The sequence below is a fragment of the Neospora caninum genome, chromosome XII, assembly GCF_000208865.1.
Source record: "Neospora caninum Liverpool complete genome, chromosome XII".
Taxonomy (NCBI): domain Eukaryota; phylum Apicomplexa; class Conoidasida; order Eucoccidiorida; family Sarcocystidae; genus Neospora; species Neospora caninum.
The window spans coordinates 3593349-3608084 of NC_018398.1; the positions used below are offsets into that span (position 1 = coordinate 3593349).

The following is a 14736-nucleotide window of genomic DNA, read 5'->3' on the forward strand; positions in this document are numbered from 1 at the left end:
GCAGCAGAGATCCGGGAGAGTTCACTCGAACCCGTTTTTCGGGTGTCCCGTCGGACTGTTGCTCAAAAGGTGCATTGGGGCGAGCGTGCTTTCCTGTTTTCACCGCCGAGACGCGGGCGAAAGGCCACCCGGAGAGAAAACTGGACGGCAGAGGCACTCTCTCAACGCATGGGCGTGGCAGGTCTTTAGGCAACAACGCGGAAGCAAAACTGGTAGTTCTCAAGAGAGTCATGGCGCAATCGGCTATACGCGTCCTTTTTTGATCTTTGCTGAACAACGAAAAGTGTCGAGACAGCCGTCGCGCAGAGTAAAGCAGACGCGCGCATGCACGTCGTAGACAGTTGGAACGGATTTGGAGGCTGCAGCGCCGACACGCGGCGCAGACTGACGCCGGACGGTCGCCGTGAAACAGCAAAGGAGAGAAGATGATGGGAAGAAAGGTCGCGACAATACAGATTTTGGAACGTTTTAGCCCCGGCGGGTTTGAGCTCGCGAAAAGGAAGGCGAACAGAGGGAGCGTTGAAATGCGCTGTGGCAGCGAATAGACGGCTACATTTGGGGGAGCGCTTCGATGTCTAGCGAAAACGTGCCGAGGCGGGCGAGGCACACGAAACTGACGAAAACGGTGTGCAAGAAAAGATATACAGTCAAGGCGGGGAGAGCCTTCATTTTTTGCCTCAGAGTGAAGGCTGCAGAGAACCAACGTGCAGGAACGGCGGAAAACCTTCTCTATGCAGATAATTCGTCCTTTCCTGTTTGTACCTACTTGACTCCCCAGGGTTTGTGTCCAGGAGGCCTTTGTTTGCAGCTTCTACCGTTACATTCTGGAGCTGTCTTGGTTTCTGAAGCATGCAGCAGGCTACACCGATTACCGCAGCTCAGCCTCGTTTTTCCGCTCTGTAACGCGTCAGGAGAGGACCGTTGTAGAAGAGAATTAATGGAACGACACGAAAGGCTTTCCTGTCGAGAAGAGAGTTGGTCTCTCAGCCGATCTTGGAAGCAAGGTGTCGAGCATGAGATTAGCTTGGCCAGTTCCTGGCCAACGGTCTCACCGCCGGCTACACATGCCATGTCTATCCATCAAGAGAATCGAATGCACGACTCTTTTTCCCTTCGTCTCTGCAAATTCCAGGGTACAAGAACGTTCCCTACGAGCCTGCTGGACACGCGAGCCTAAAAATCTCAACATCCCATTAAACGTACCCACAGAAGACGTTGTCAGCACATTTACCGGTAATTTGTGTGAGTGTTGATAAGAATACTCTCAGCCTAAGTGGTGTACGTGACCTCCCCCATGGTCCCTACTTCGTGCTACATGTGTTCAGTTTCACAAAGTTCAGTGCGCGCGTGATCCCCTGCCTCATCGCAATAGGATGACCGCCTCCATCCTGGAAGCTGAGAGTTGGGCGAAACGCTTTAGATCGCTGCACGAATGTGCACAAAGACACTGCAACACTTTAGGTCGTCAGGCGCCCAGTGGCTGGCACGGCCTTGTCGACAACTCCGTCGCTGGCAAAGAGATTTTCGTCTCCTCTCTCTGCTTAACCACAGGTCGTTGCCATTCTAAGAATCAAGCAACAGCCGCCTGTGTCTTCCAATACGCTCAGCAAAGATTACCAGGTCGTGACAGAAGGGACGAGTCAGCTGTCGGGCTCCACGTACTGCTTGTGAACGCTTTCCTCATGCGTACGGGAGCCTCGGAACAGCGATAGACTTCAAGTGTTGAAACAGCGAGTCCAACGGCAAATTCTAGCGCCATGTATGTGATATGAAGAGAAGGCACCCCGAGTCACACTGTGCGAGAGATAGAGGCGGTACGAGTTGACGGGACGTGCGCTTATCAGGGACGACGCTAGGTACGCCAGCGTTGACCACAGCCAGTTGACATGTGAAAATAGAGAAGTCACAGCTGCCATATATCTGCGTAGAACTAAGGCTTTTGTGGAGTTTACACTTTGTTCGGCAGACACAGATGATCCCTTTCCGTTATTGACAGACCGCGATCCCTTCCAGGGAGATGGCAAGTGAACATTTGCGACAACCGCTAGCTTTTTCTGTTCCCTGTTGTGGCCGGCAAGGCAAGATGGCACCGACTCGAGGCAACACTTCTTGACCCTTGAACACACAGTGGAACTGAAGACAGACACCACTTTTCCAAGCGGTCAGCTGATCAGTATCAGAAAGCCCCCGCTGCGTAAAAACGCTTCATGGAGCTTCACTATACGAGAGAAATGTCGTTAGCACGCGCCACAGACGCTTGATTTTACGTAAACGTGGAGCTCGCAGGTGCTCGGGGGCCGCCGGTGGGCAACCGTGTCTAGCCCGAGCTGTACGACGCAGCTGATGCTCAGTTTTTGCGGCCTGGTGTTGTTTGGCACTGCTCGGTTCGGGTGATTTTCTGCACTGTCTTCACCTCGTTACTGCGTCTTCGTCCTCTTCCCGCTGCCGTCTCACTGACGAAAGGCCGGTTTTTTCTGTGTGCCGTTGTAGAGCGGAAAGGGGAACTGGTCCCAGCACCCTCGATTGAAGAGTAGCTCTTCCCACAACAGCTAAGCGCATTTGTTGCCGTTCTTGTCTGGATCGCCACTTTGGCCCCCAAAATGTTCCAAAGTTGACTCAGAACGGCCGCTCTCGAATCTTGTGAGGCGCAAAAGACTCGCGCGCAGGGTTGTTCCTGCGACTCTGTCTATCCTTTTTTGCCGGTCGGAGCCTTCGAAACGAACGTCATTTGCCGCCGCATTTACGCCTTTTCGTTTGGGTTGTGTTTCCTTTTTGTTGACAAAACGCTGAAGGTCCGAAGGGGGAGAATCCAGTGTCTTCCGTGTCCACAGTCCCGCGGCCGCTTCCGCCGGACCCGCTCGTGTCTTTTTCCCATCCGTTTGCTGCAGTCTGCGACCTTCCAAGGTCTCCCTGCCGCATGCCAGCAAGTGTGCTCACTGGAACTGAGATCGTTTGACTCCTCCTAGCCTCGTTTTTCCACAATACCAACGTCTGTACCCGCCTGTGTGTGTTTGTGCGCAAGGCCTGTGTGTCCAGTGTGCTGACCAGCAGAGTTTCACCCCCCCGTATAGAAGAAGACGAGCCGCGGGGGCGTGTTCCCGCCTGGCAGCGCTACGCCTTTTGCCTTTAACGCGAACTCACGAACCAAACAGGAGCTCTATCCCCCTCCGGTCTCGTTTTGGGAAAAGAGAAACGCACCAAAACAGTTGGACGAATAGCCCCTGACCGAAGAAACTAATCCCACTAAGCGTGCTGTTCCGCAGTTGACGCAGTTCACGGAGGGGACCGGTCGGAGAAAACCTCTCCGAGTCGGGCAAGAACGGGCGTTCCCGTTTCCTTGTCTTGCTCATGAAGTCGGAGACGTTACCCTTCTTTTGGCAGGGCGAAAAACCCGCATTTTCCTTTGGTGTTTCTCCTCTGAATCGCTCGCGTCGCCTTGACAAGAAAAGTTCGATTCTTGCCTAGCACGCCACCACATATCGAGACGTTTCCCCTCGTCGTCGGTCGCGGGCATTGACCGGCGCATGCTGCTCGGCATTCCTGATCCGCCTTCCTTTCCTACTTTTCTTTTTCCTGCCGACACTCTCGACCTCGCCTCTCCTCTCGCACAAATGTGGTATAGATGCCACGACGCGCTTTTCCGTACTTAGACTTTTTTCCTCACGATGTGAGGCAGCAGTCTTCATCCCTGTCGCCGTGTTGAGTAGGTAGTGCGATGCGTGTGCTCAAGGCGACGGCGACTGCCTTTTTTCTGCGTGGCCCCTTTGTGGAATGAAACACCACTTTGGTTTTAGCGATTTTTCGTCACCCTTTTCCCTCGCGCCTGCGCCCTCGAAATGGTGTCCGTTTTCCAAAGGACGCACATCCTGTCTCACGGAGATGCGGTTTGAAGGCGTTTTCCACCTCAGGATAGAGACAGAGGACGGCCGAGCATTCGGCGGTCATCGTCCACGCTCGGTGTAGTGTCTGTGTCCTATACACTACGCGCCAGCGGTCTGCCTCATTTGTATATTTTCCTTCCCGAACAGAACCACGAGGACGCTTTTTACCCGCTGCGTTGCTTCTCGTCCTCACCGGGTTGACGGCGTCTCGTCCCGGGAAAAGATTGTCTCTGCGGAACACGTTCCGGTGGAGCGTGCACCGCCAATCGGTGGACAGTCTGTTTACTCCTTTGGTTGCGTTGGCACGTTTTTGGGTAGGTCTGCTCTCTCTACCTCGGTTGTCCCTCGTTTTTGTGAACTGTCCCGACAGTTTTGCCGGTGCCCACTGACGAGGCGTTCCCGTAGGCCCCGTCGAAGTGCCTCACGGGGCTTCCGTTCTCTCTTCACGTTTTTACAAGCCTCGCCGAAGCGCCAATCCCATCACTAACAGGCGTTCCAGGCCGTCTTCCTGTCTTTTTTCCGCACGCGCTTTCCCGTTTTGCGTGTTTTGTCCTCATTCTCCGAGGGGCGTGAGGCGACTCCGGCTGGCGAGCTGAGAGAAAAGGCAGCATGGGGAGAGGGACAGGCTGCGCCGCAGTCGCTGAAGGGAAAACATCCGAGTCGCCGCTTGACGCCAGCTACAACGTCGCCGTGTGCATGCCTGAAAATGCTGCGGCCACGGGGCTTCCATCGCCCGTCTCTGGCGCGGGCTCCAACCTTCAGCCCCGCTCTGAGGAAGAGTCCGACGAGACTGCGCCCTGTCCCTTGTCTCTGTCCCCTGGGGAGGGGGACGCCGTCCCCCCGCTGCTGGGGGGGAGTCGCACGCCCAGTGTGATCGAGAAGTCTGCGGCGGGCCCTCTCGAGCGGTTTCTCGCCTGGTGCTGCGTGGGGTGTCTCCGGAAGGTTTTTTCGCGGACTCGATGGCACTACCTCTTCTTCATCTCCATCTACTCCGTCTTGATCGGGCCGCTCTACCTGAACTGGGCACCACTGCGCCAGGTTCTCTTCAGAAGTGGTGCCTACAAGTGGGAGTGCGACGTCAACGAGACCGACCCGACGTCTCTGCGATACATACACCCCGACCACGACACCTGCGTCCAACAGCGGCTCCACGTTGGGCATTTGTTCACAGTTTGCGCCGCGGCCGACTACGGCTTTTCCTTCTTTGGCGGACTGGTCATGGACGTCCTCGGACCCAAGATTGCGTCGCTGCTGGGCTCCTCGTTGATGCTCACCGGCTGGGTGCTCATTTCCGTTTCCACAGAGGCGATCCAGTTGCTCATCCCTGGATTCGTATTCTTTGGCCTCGGCATCGACATGGCCTTCTACGGGACGCTGTCCGTCGCGGCGCTCTTCCCTGGCCACGAAAACGCCGTCATGGCCGTCGTCGTGGCGATGCGAGCTCTGTCCTACATGACGCCAGTCGTGCTGGACAGTCTCACGGACGTCCTCCCCCACCTCGCCGTCATGCTCGGATTCGCCCTCCTGGGTCTGCTCCCCGCGGTGCTGATTGCCATCGTGTACGCGCCCTGGAAACCGTTCCCCAAGGTCACCAGGCCTGCGGCCCCCACAGACGACCCTCTGGCGGCGTACCCCTCGCTGGACCTGGCGAGTGTGTCCCAGCGGCGCTCGTCTCTCTGCCTCTACTGCGCCTCGTGCGGCCGACAGATTGCCCCAGAGGGCGAAGCCTCGGCGAGAGCCGATGAGATCGGAGACGAAGAAAGCTGTCCAGCTGCCAGCCGAGCGCGCGTAAGCGAGGCCGCCTCGATGGGATCACCTTCTGTGTGTCGCCGCGGCGTCAGCGTTCACTCGGGCATGGCCCCCGTTCGCTGTCGCGCGTGTCGAGGCAGCGAATCCGGATTTCCAGAAGGCGGCTTAGTCGGAGAGCTCTCGGCGGACTTAAACGATGAACAGCGCCATCTGGAGCACCAGCTCGGGCAGTTCGCTGGCCGCGGCGCTGCGGCGGAGGGCGCCCTCGCCGCCGCCGCCGTTGCGGTTCGGCTTATAAGCGGAGAGTCCTCGCTCGTGGGTCCCCCAGCCGTGCTGGGAGAGAGCCGGGAGGACCGCGAGGAGCGGGGCAGGAAGTCGTTTCGCGAGCGCGTGGAGGAGGGGGAGAAGCGGTCGAGTGTTACAGAGATGCTGAGAAGGCTGTCAAGTCGCGAACTGGGACGTGGCGCGGCTGGGGGCCAAGCGGACGTGCCCGGAGCGGGTAACGCCAACGGCGTCGCGGCGCCTCACGGGGTAGTCGAGGGCGCCGAGGAATCCAGGGAAGGCATGGGTCGCCCCGAGACTGCGCCAGGGCGCCATGATGCGGGATCGCCAGTCCACACGCCGACAGTCAGTCACGGGGCGAGACCCGCAGCGGACGGCGTACTGGGACAGGAGACGGACGGAGCACGAAGCCGTCTCTCAATTTCGGTCAGAAGTGTCGAGGGGCGCGTGTCCAGCGTCAGCAGTGGGACAGGCGCGTTTTCCCCCAGTCTGGCGGTTGGCAGCCTCTCGAAGAACCGCTCGAGTGGAACGCAGCGGGGCGCTGAGAGCCGGGATGAGAGGTGGGACAGCGTCGGCACTGGCGGGGGCATGCACTTGCAGCCACCCTCTTCGGCTTTGTCGTCGTACACGATGGCGTCTGCCATGTCGCTTGAGCAGGCACCGAGTTTGCGGCACTATCCGCCGACGTGTCTGGGGAGACTCTGCTTTGTCCGACACACTCTGCAAACGCATCCGTACGTGGTGGAGAGCCTCGCGTTCATCCGCGACTTCATTTTCTCTCCGATGTATCTCCCGATCGTGCCCTACTTCACGATTGCGCTCATCCGAGCCGTGTACTTCAACGACGCCTCGGAAGACCTGGTGCCTCGCACGCTGCGGTTTCTTCACATTGTTCTTGGATTTGTGTTTGTGGCGCCCCCGTTTGCGGGTGTCATTGCAGACTACTGTGGCATCATTGTGTGCATGCTGCTGATCAACACGTGCGGCACTCTAGTCATCGTCGCGGCGTTCATCGCGTACCAAGCGGACGTCATCTTCTTCGAGTATGTCGCCTCCTTCATGTTTATGCTGAACATGGCGCTCATGACCAACCAAGTGTACTTCTTCGTCGCCGATACGTTTCCCCAGCGTCACCTCGGCAAGCTGTGTGGCTTTGCGTGCACGATCGGAGGCGTCATCTCCCTCTGCGTGACGGCCATGTTTGAGTTCTCAGTCAAAACCGAGGGTGGGTTCACAATCATGCTGAGTCTCCTGATGGGGCTCTCAGTGGTGACCTACTTTCTCATCTGGCTGCTGCAAATCACCGCGAAACGTGCGCGCAGAGAGAAAACCGCGCTCGCCGGCCATCCCCAGGGTGACAGTGAGGACACAGCCCACGACGCGAGGTCCGACTCTCCAAAAGAGCGCAGGGACTCGGCGATGAACCCTGCGGACCCGAGAAGCCCCTCTGGAGCCCGAGACGCAAACGCTCAGCCCCAGCCTCGGAAGAGCCTGTCTGCCGCCTTCGGCCTCGCCTCTGATGCTGTGTGACCGGGCGCACCCCGCCGGTGTCAACGACGACCAGCGCGCTCCGTCTCTCTGCAGCCCGACTGGCGTAGACTGTGCATGTGCCGTGTCTCCTCGCACAGCTTCATCGGATCTGCGACCTGCCCCCGTGTGTACAGTTCTGTGAGGCGATCCGAGCCGGCGGTGGGGACGGGGCGTGCCTTGTTTTGTAGGTATCGGGGAGTTTGAAGCTTTCGTGAAGGGCAGACGTCGAGAACTTTCGTCCTCCAGGGGAAAGTGCCGTTTCGGCGCGGCCGGGGTGAGGGGGGGTGTGAGGAGCCTTCGCCCCAAACGGCGAGCTGGGCCCTCGGGATCGAGTTTTTCATCTGATGCCTGGCTACTTAATGCTTTTTCACGTTGCTTACGGAGCGGTGGAGAGAGAGCGGTATGTGGTGTTTTCCAATCGCTTTTGTCGTCGCCCTCAACTGCCGTGGGCGGAACTGAGAAGGGACACACGCCACGATCCGGGGGTGCCGACGTTTCTCTGGCCTTTCTGATGGCGGTGTCTTTTGGGTGTAGGGACTCAACGGTGAGCAAGGGGAAGCCGAGCCACCGAAAGATCGAACGTCACAGGACGTTTTCGTGCCTCTTTTTCTCCGTCGTTCGCTAGGGATTTCTGGTCCCCCGTCTCACTACATCCTGAGATGTACGTGTTTTGAAAGGCTCTCAGCGTCTCTCGGCTTTGCAAACAAAGAAGGAACGGGAGGACTGCCCTTCACGTCTTTGTACTCGCGCATGCTGCGGGGACACGCGTTTGAAAGCGTTTGCTTGTATCAGGCTAAATACAGGCCCAGAGACACGTGGCATGCCGAAGCAGACCTGGGTACGTTCTTGTTCCTCGATAGGTCGGATCGGTCGCGTGTTTAAACCGAGCAAAGATGTGACAGAGAGGCCAGATTTCTCCAAAAATACAGGACTCGACACAGTTTATGTATCATGTTTTCTCGAGAGGAACAACCTGAAGCTGAATGTGTCTCTATTGCATGTGCTAAATACCCAGGCATATATATATATATATATATATATATATATATATATGATTTTCGATTCTCCGCAGGCTGTTCCTTCGACCGTTGTAAGAATTCAGAATGGTTCTCTTTTCTCGCACCCGAGAGAGTCAATCCTGTTTCTGAGTCTACAGAGTAACCGCGTATGGACACTCGTGAGAATACGAGACACAAGACTGCACAGCAGCACAGTGGTGAAGCGATACCCAACAGACGGCACGCTTCTCTACGCGAGGAAACAAACACATTCACCCATCTGTCTGTTTTCTCCCCGCACTCCTCCTCGCACGGGAACCTGTGGACATACCGGCGTCTCTTCATCACGGGGAAATAGCGTAGACGGTAGATGAGGACAGTGCCAAACGAGAAGAGAGGAAACTCCTCGTACTCTCTCCGAAGCATGGAAACCATGACCACGGGAACAATAGGGTAGCCTGGTGCCTGTCGCTCTTCCAATCGATGGTAGCGCCTCGTATTTTCACCGCGAATTGATCTGCCTGATGAGCGTCTTCGTTAATCGATTCTTCACAAGTTCGAAGGACAAACGCGTTCGGAGAAACGTGTCCAGGACAGAGACAAGTGGATTTCCAAAAAGGAAGACGAGAGGGCAATTGACGTCTGATTGCAACTGCCGAGGCTCCTTAAAGAGTTTTGCGATGCAGGATTCCTGCGCCATATTCCTCGTACTCCTGCAACAAAAAACGCACAAACATATATATATATATATATATATATATATGTATATATCCACGCATGACCGTTTCACATCGTGTATAAGCGTAGACCACTCAGTATGCAAGAAGTGTGACGTAAACTGCTGCCAGGCTGAAGCTTGTCATTCTTTTAGGGCCCTCGAGGGGCCGAGATGCCCACCGAGTCGCACACTGAAGTATCGCGACTGGAGAAGAGGCAATGCCCCACTTCGGATAACCGACATCTTCTGCAGGAAGCCTGTTTGTTTCTTACCTGCTTGGAGACCCACATCTTCTTGAAGGTGGCCAGCGATGCGAGGATGGAGCCTCCGATCCAAGTGGAAAACTTTCGCTCGGGAGGGGCAGAGATTCGAATCTGGTAGTCGCGAACAGTCAAACGAGAAACAAACGTCATACTCTGGAAAGCAGCAAACTTTCCTCTCCTGACTAGACAAACGCCGGGCCAAAGCGACGGGGAAACACCCAAGGACTGCGGTTGTCTTTTTCACACCCGATATCCTCTTGGTGATTACCCCGTCCTCCTCTGTCTCTAAATATATACATATACATATGCATGTGGGTGAGTAAACCTCGTTTGGGTACTTGTGTACATGCAGGCCACTTCAGAGAGAACAACCGAGGCGTTTGAATTGAAACGAATCCCTTTCCATACCTTGATATCCTTGGGCGCCAATTTTCGGACTTCATTCAGCAGGCGGTCTCCAAAGCCGTGAAACATCGTCGAGCCTCCGGCGAGGACAATTTGAGAGTACAGCATTCTCCTGAGGTCCAAGTCGCATCGACTGACTGATGTAACTAGGAGCTCGTGCATGCCTGAGGGACGGGACCCAGAAACATGCGGCGACAGGAGACAGTGAACAGAAAGTCTTTGCAGCTCCAAAACGCACTTCCCTTCTTAGCGACTGCGAACTGGGTTTTCGAGATAAGCACCTCTTTGAGAGACTTGAGAAAACGCGTGTGCACCAGGTCACTTTTTCCCGCTCTTACCTGCATACTCCAGGCCAATCAGAGACGGGTGGAAGAGGATCTCCGGTGCTCGGTAGCGTTCGGATGCGATCTGGGCGAGGGCACCACGCAGCGTCCAAAAGAGCAAAACACGCAAGAAACGTTCGTTCAATCTTCTCTCGACAGAACTGGTCCCCTGCCAAAAAACAAAACCTCCCCGCATGCGCGAGGACAGCTAGAAAACGCGCGTCGCCCGTGTTCGTCAGCAGCCGCGAGGACGCGCGGTAGACATGCACATACGCATGCGATTTCAGACAGAGTTAGCCCCCCTTTTCCCGGACACAAAAGTATTTACAGGCACGGGGGCACTCGGTCTCTCCGGCGCGAGATGTAGATCCACGAGCGTGCACCGCGACCTGTTCGGTTGCTCCAGTAAGTGCGCCAGTGGAAATCAAAATGAGGAAAACCCGGGCGGCGCAGAGCCACCCTGGTTTACGCATCTTTGCTCGTCTGGCTCTCTGACTCGAGCCGTTTGTGCCGACCTGGATCTGCACACCGTCGGGGAGCTGGAAGGGATACCCGCCTCCGGTTTTGTCGAATCCCTGGGCTTCTTCTTTCTGAGGATTGAAGGCGATGTAGCACGCGCTCTCCTTGATGCTCCGAACGACCTCCATCTCCGCCTGACATGTAAGAGAACGAAGAATTCAGCACACGCATGCACCACCCAGTGTCTCCTCAGACGCGCCGTGCGTGGCGTCGACACAAAACCTCGACAGGCTTGTTGTCCTCGAACGCAGGAAGACAGCCAGCACGTAGCGCGTTCCCCAGCGCCTGCTGCGCAATAGGCCCCGGGTGTGTGTGTGTGTACGCGTGGATCGCGACTGCGGCGGCCATGGTGCGTGGCTGAGGGAGCGCCGGTTCGTTGGGAGAGACCATTCACAGAAGCACTCTCGCGGCCTCAGGAAATGTGCGTGACGCTGTGCTGCCCTCAGGAAACGCGTTGCCCCAAACAAGACACGCGTCGCCGACTCCGCCTGAACAGGCTTACAGAAGTGTGGAAGATGTGTCCTGCGCGTCTGAGGAGAAGCGCGAGGTAGTCCGTGATATCTCGGCCAGCCACGTCCGAGCGCATGATGGCATGCGAGAGGGAAAACCCTTCGTAGACAGGCACAGCGTGGGTCACGCCGTCCCCACTGTCGAGAACAACACCTGTGGTCCGCCCACTTGAGTACCTGAAAGGGAGATGAGAGCACAAGACCATCCAAGGGTCGTGCAGAGAGAGTAAACGAGGCAGATATGAATATGCAGCACACGCAGCACCCGGCGCAGCGCAAGAACTGTCGCAGAACGATTGTGACCATCTCTGGGAGACTCGCGCACTTACAGGGCCAGAATGGGCTGTGCAGAAACAAACATGGCCGGCGAGTTGAAGGTTTCGAAGAAAATCTCTGCCGCCTTCTCGCGTTGTCGCCGAGGATTCAACGCGCTTTCGGTCAGCAGTACGGGATGCTGTGGAAAAAAACGCACACGCATGAGCACGCAAACATGGGACGCGCATGAAAAGGTGACTCCCGAACCGGGCTGTTCCTGTGCCTCAGCCGAAAGGGAGGGAGTGTGTCCGTCCATTTCTCGCTCTTTCGTCCAGATCCCACTCCGCTTTTCGCTGCTGTGCCGCTGCGTTGAAGTCTTTCACGACCCCCCTCACGACCGTCCGCTTGCCGGGGGGGGGGGGGGGGGTGACTCTAGGAGCCACGCACTTCTTCAGAGTTGATTTTCATTTCAGAGAAGACGTGAGTCCAAACAAGTTCCATGTCGAGCCAGTCGTCCACCATGCCATGGCACATGGGGTAACTCAGTTTCAGAAGACCTCGCAGCTGCTCCTGAGGGCACAGGCGACAAGGCAGAGAACGGGGGTGCCGTGACACACCGTGCGGCACTGAATTCGCCAGTCAGCTGCCAGGGAGAGTCGCTGACGTTCAGGCCACCGATGCCGTATTCACTAGAGATATTTTGCAGAAAGGCGAGCAAGAGAGAACCGGACTTACGGCCTTTGTTCCCACGAAGACGTCGCCCTCAATGGCGCCGGCCATCACGCGCTGAAACTTGGGTCGGCCGACGCTGAGAGGCCACAGGGAGACAGCAAGGAAAGAAAAAGAAACGTGTGAGGCTTGGGCAATTCGTGAAACGCACGTTGAGGCAGCAGCCGCTGACGAGCTGATGCTACACACGCCACGTTAGGAGTTGGAGAAATGGACCGTGTGAAAACGACGAAGTCACGAGGGTGGAGAGGCCCGAAACAGAGCTTTTGTAGAGTGCACGGCTTTCGACATCAGCGTGTGTTGGACTGGATGAAGGCCGGGAGGTTCCGACGTGAGAGAAATGCAGACAGATGTGCCTTAATGCGCAGCCCGTTCTGGATCAGCGAATAATGGGCGCGACGCCTTACAAGGCAGGAAAGACGCATTTTGGGGTATCTTCGCCGGCGAACCCCGCTTTGATGATTCCTGACCCATTGTCGATCACCAACGGCTGGTTGGCGATGACCTCCTCGAATCCGCCGCTGCTTTTCAACATCTTGGTGAAGCAAGGATGGTGCGGCCGAGAAAACGAGGGAGGGCAGAAGGTCGGAAACGAACAGGAGAGTCGCGGCGGAGGGTTTGCACTGGTCGGGCCTTGAGAGGGGTGGAGAGGCGAAACAAGGGTTGGACAGTGCGTTCAGGAGTGGCGTTCGGCGCCGCGCTTCTGACAACGACGGTGCGAGGGCGTGGATAGAAAAGAAGCATGCCCGGCGTCTGTGTCATAACTTTCAGCGCCACGCGCTAGAAACGCGGGGGGAGGCAGAAAGCGAAGAGATGACGCCGAGTAGGAGCCAGAGCTTCGAAAGCCGCTGCGTCTTTTGTCCGCGCTTGGATAGGTTGCGGCTGTGAGGGATGAACAGCAACCTGTTAGTCGTGACGACTGAAGAGTGTTCTCTGCGTGGGTAGCAGACAAAGTCGTGGCGAGGCGGAGGTATACGGCGTGAAGACTGGACGGAACGGACAGCGGTAAGAAGGCCAGCGTCAAAATACCGGCGTCATGGCCTCTCGCATGCCAACAGACAAGAAAGGCCCACTGAAAAGGGTAGGTACGTAATTAGAGGAAGGCGAAGACTTTTGCTCGAGACACGGACACTATACAGGGAGGCTGAACGATGAGCGACAGAGAGCGGGAAAAGGAGGCGAGGGAGCGGCGGCCAGCTGCAGCAGAATCAGAGACCAAGGTTGCCCCTGTAGTGGAGGCGTTAACGCTGAAACGGGGAAACAGGAAAGCAGAAGGAAATATGGTGAAGAAAACTAGGAAACAGATCGCCAGTGCGGTGCCGAAACAGAGAATTCCGTGGCGAGCTGAGCCGCAACCGCAAGAAGCGGGAGAATGATTCGGAACGTTAGGAGGAGGAAAACAGGCGATCACGCTAAACGACATGGACGTAATGGACTATTTCCTCCAAGATTTTCCTGCCAAAGATCTCGTCTTACGGCTGTGTTCCCTGTTTGGACCCCCGAATGCTGTTTCTCGGCGGTCAGTGTGTGTCGAAAAATTCCTCAGCGAGGAGAGAGAGGCAGCACAGCAAGCAGGACCAGCCACAGTCCGGACCCTTGCTCCGCTGCAAACCGCAGGCGCGTTGACACTCCCCTCCCGTATGTTGAGAACGCCGCAGCATGCAACCGGCAGAAAATGCCGCATCTGACAATCATTGATGCCTCGTCTCTATGATGTATGCTACTATGACGTTTTGCCTGAAATGGTTCAACTCTCCAGTTTTTCAGCGATACCGGGTCCATTCCGTGACGCGGATCAGAGTTGGCTGAAGTCAAGACGGAGCTCTCAGACATGTATGCATGGTCACACAATGGGATGACCAGGGAACGGAATTGACTTCTCGTCGTCCTGGACATTCTCAAGGCTCTACACCGTCTTTATTTCCTTGTTTGTAATCCATTTACACGAGCCGATATGAAGGGCAGACTTCAATTTGATCTGATGGAGTTTTTGAGGTCGAATGGTCTCGAGCCAGCCAATCCAGCTTACCGAGCCATGCTGTATGTACAGAACAGCCTTGGCTGTGGCGACCTTGCCGTGCCTTGCGGCTGTGGAACTGAAGAGCGCAGTTTCGTTCCTCTCTTGTAGTTCGTACCCCCCTTCTTTCGAGTGTAGACAACCAAGTTCGTGTGACAGCCCAGTTCACTCCAGTCTCCTCTCAGGGCCGCCTCGAACCGTCAGTCTTACCCGGAATTCCTTCTTGTTCGTCGCCACCAAGCCGTCCTGCCTCACTTCTGGTTTGTCCCCGCACGTCCCAGCTCTGGATCAGCGCGTTATCCGGACTCGCGAGAGCTTTTATTGCCTTCAAATCTCCTCTTACAGTGCGTTCCCGTCGTCACCTGATTTTGTGCAAACGCTAGACGGATCGTTCGTCACCCGTGAAACCGCCTGCCGGAACGTTTTCTACACGTGCGGTCGACAGTGAAGAGTGAGGCGGGTCCCGTTTCCCCCTTCTTCTGCATCTCGAATAGCTTCACCGAAGCGCCACGGGCGTTTTTCACCAATCGTAGCCGGATCAAGTCAGGGATGAACGGC

General features: G+C 56.4%; 2 protein-coding genes across 2 annotated transcripts; one reads left to right on the plus strand and one right to left on the minus strand.

The window, feature by feature from the left end:
* Positions 1 to 4490: 4490 nt before the first annotated feature.
* Positions 4491 to 7442, plus strand: NCLIV_064770 (conserved hypothetical protein; the record flags this gene model as incomplete). The annotated part of the gene is made up of 1 exon (XM_003886028.1): positions 4491 to 7442. The coding sequence occupies one exon, from the start codon at positions 4491 to 4493 to the stop codon at positions 7440 to 7442; it is 2952 nt and encodes a 983-aa protein (XP_003886077.1).
* A 1857-nt stretch (positions 7443 to 9299) lies between these two features.
* NCLIV_064780 (putative actin) lies at positions 9300 to 12696 on the minus strand (the record flags this gene model as incomplete). The annotated part of the gene is made up of 10 exons (XM_003886029.1): positions 9300 to 9362; positions 9431 to 9532; positions 9830 to 9990; positions 10165 to 10234; positions 10665 to 10802; positions 11171 to 11354; positions 11507 to 11631; positions 11880 to 12002; positions 12168 to 12240; positions 12569 to 12696. The coding sequence occupies 10 exons, from the start codon at positions 12694 to 12696 to the stop codon at positions 9300 to 9302; spliced, it is 1167 nt and encodes a 388-aa protein (XP_003886078.1).
* Positions 12697 to 14736: the final 2040 nt, after the last annotated feature.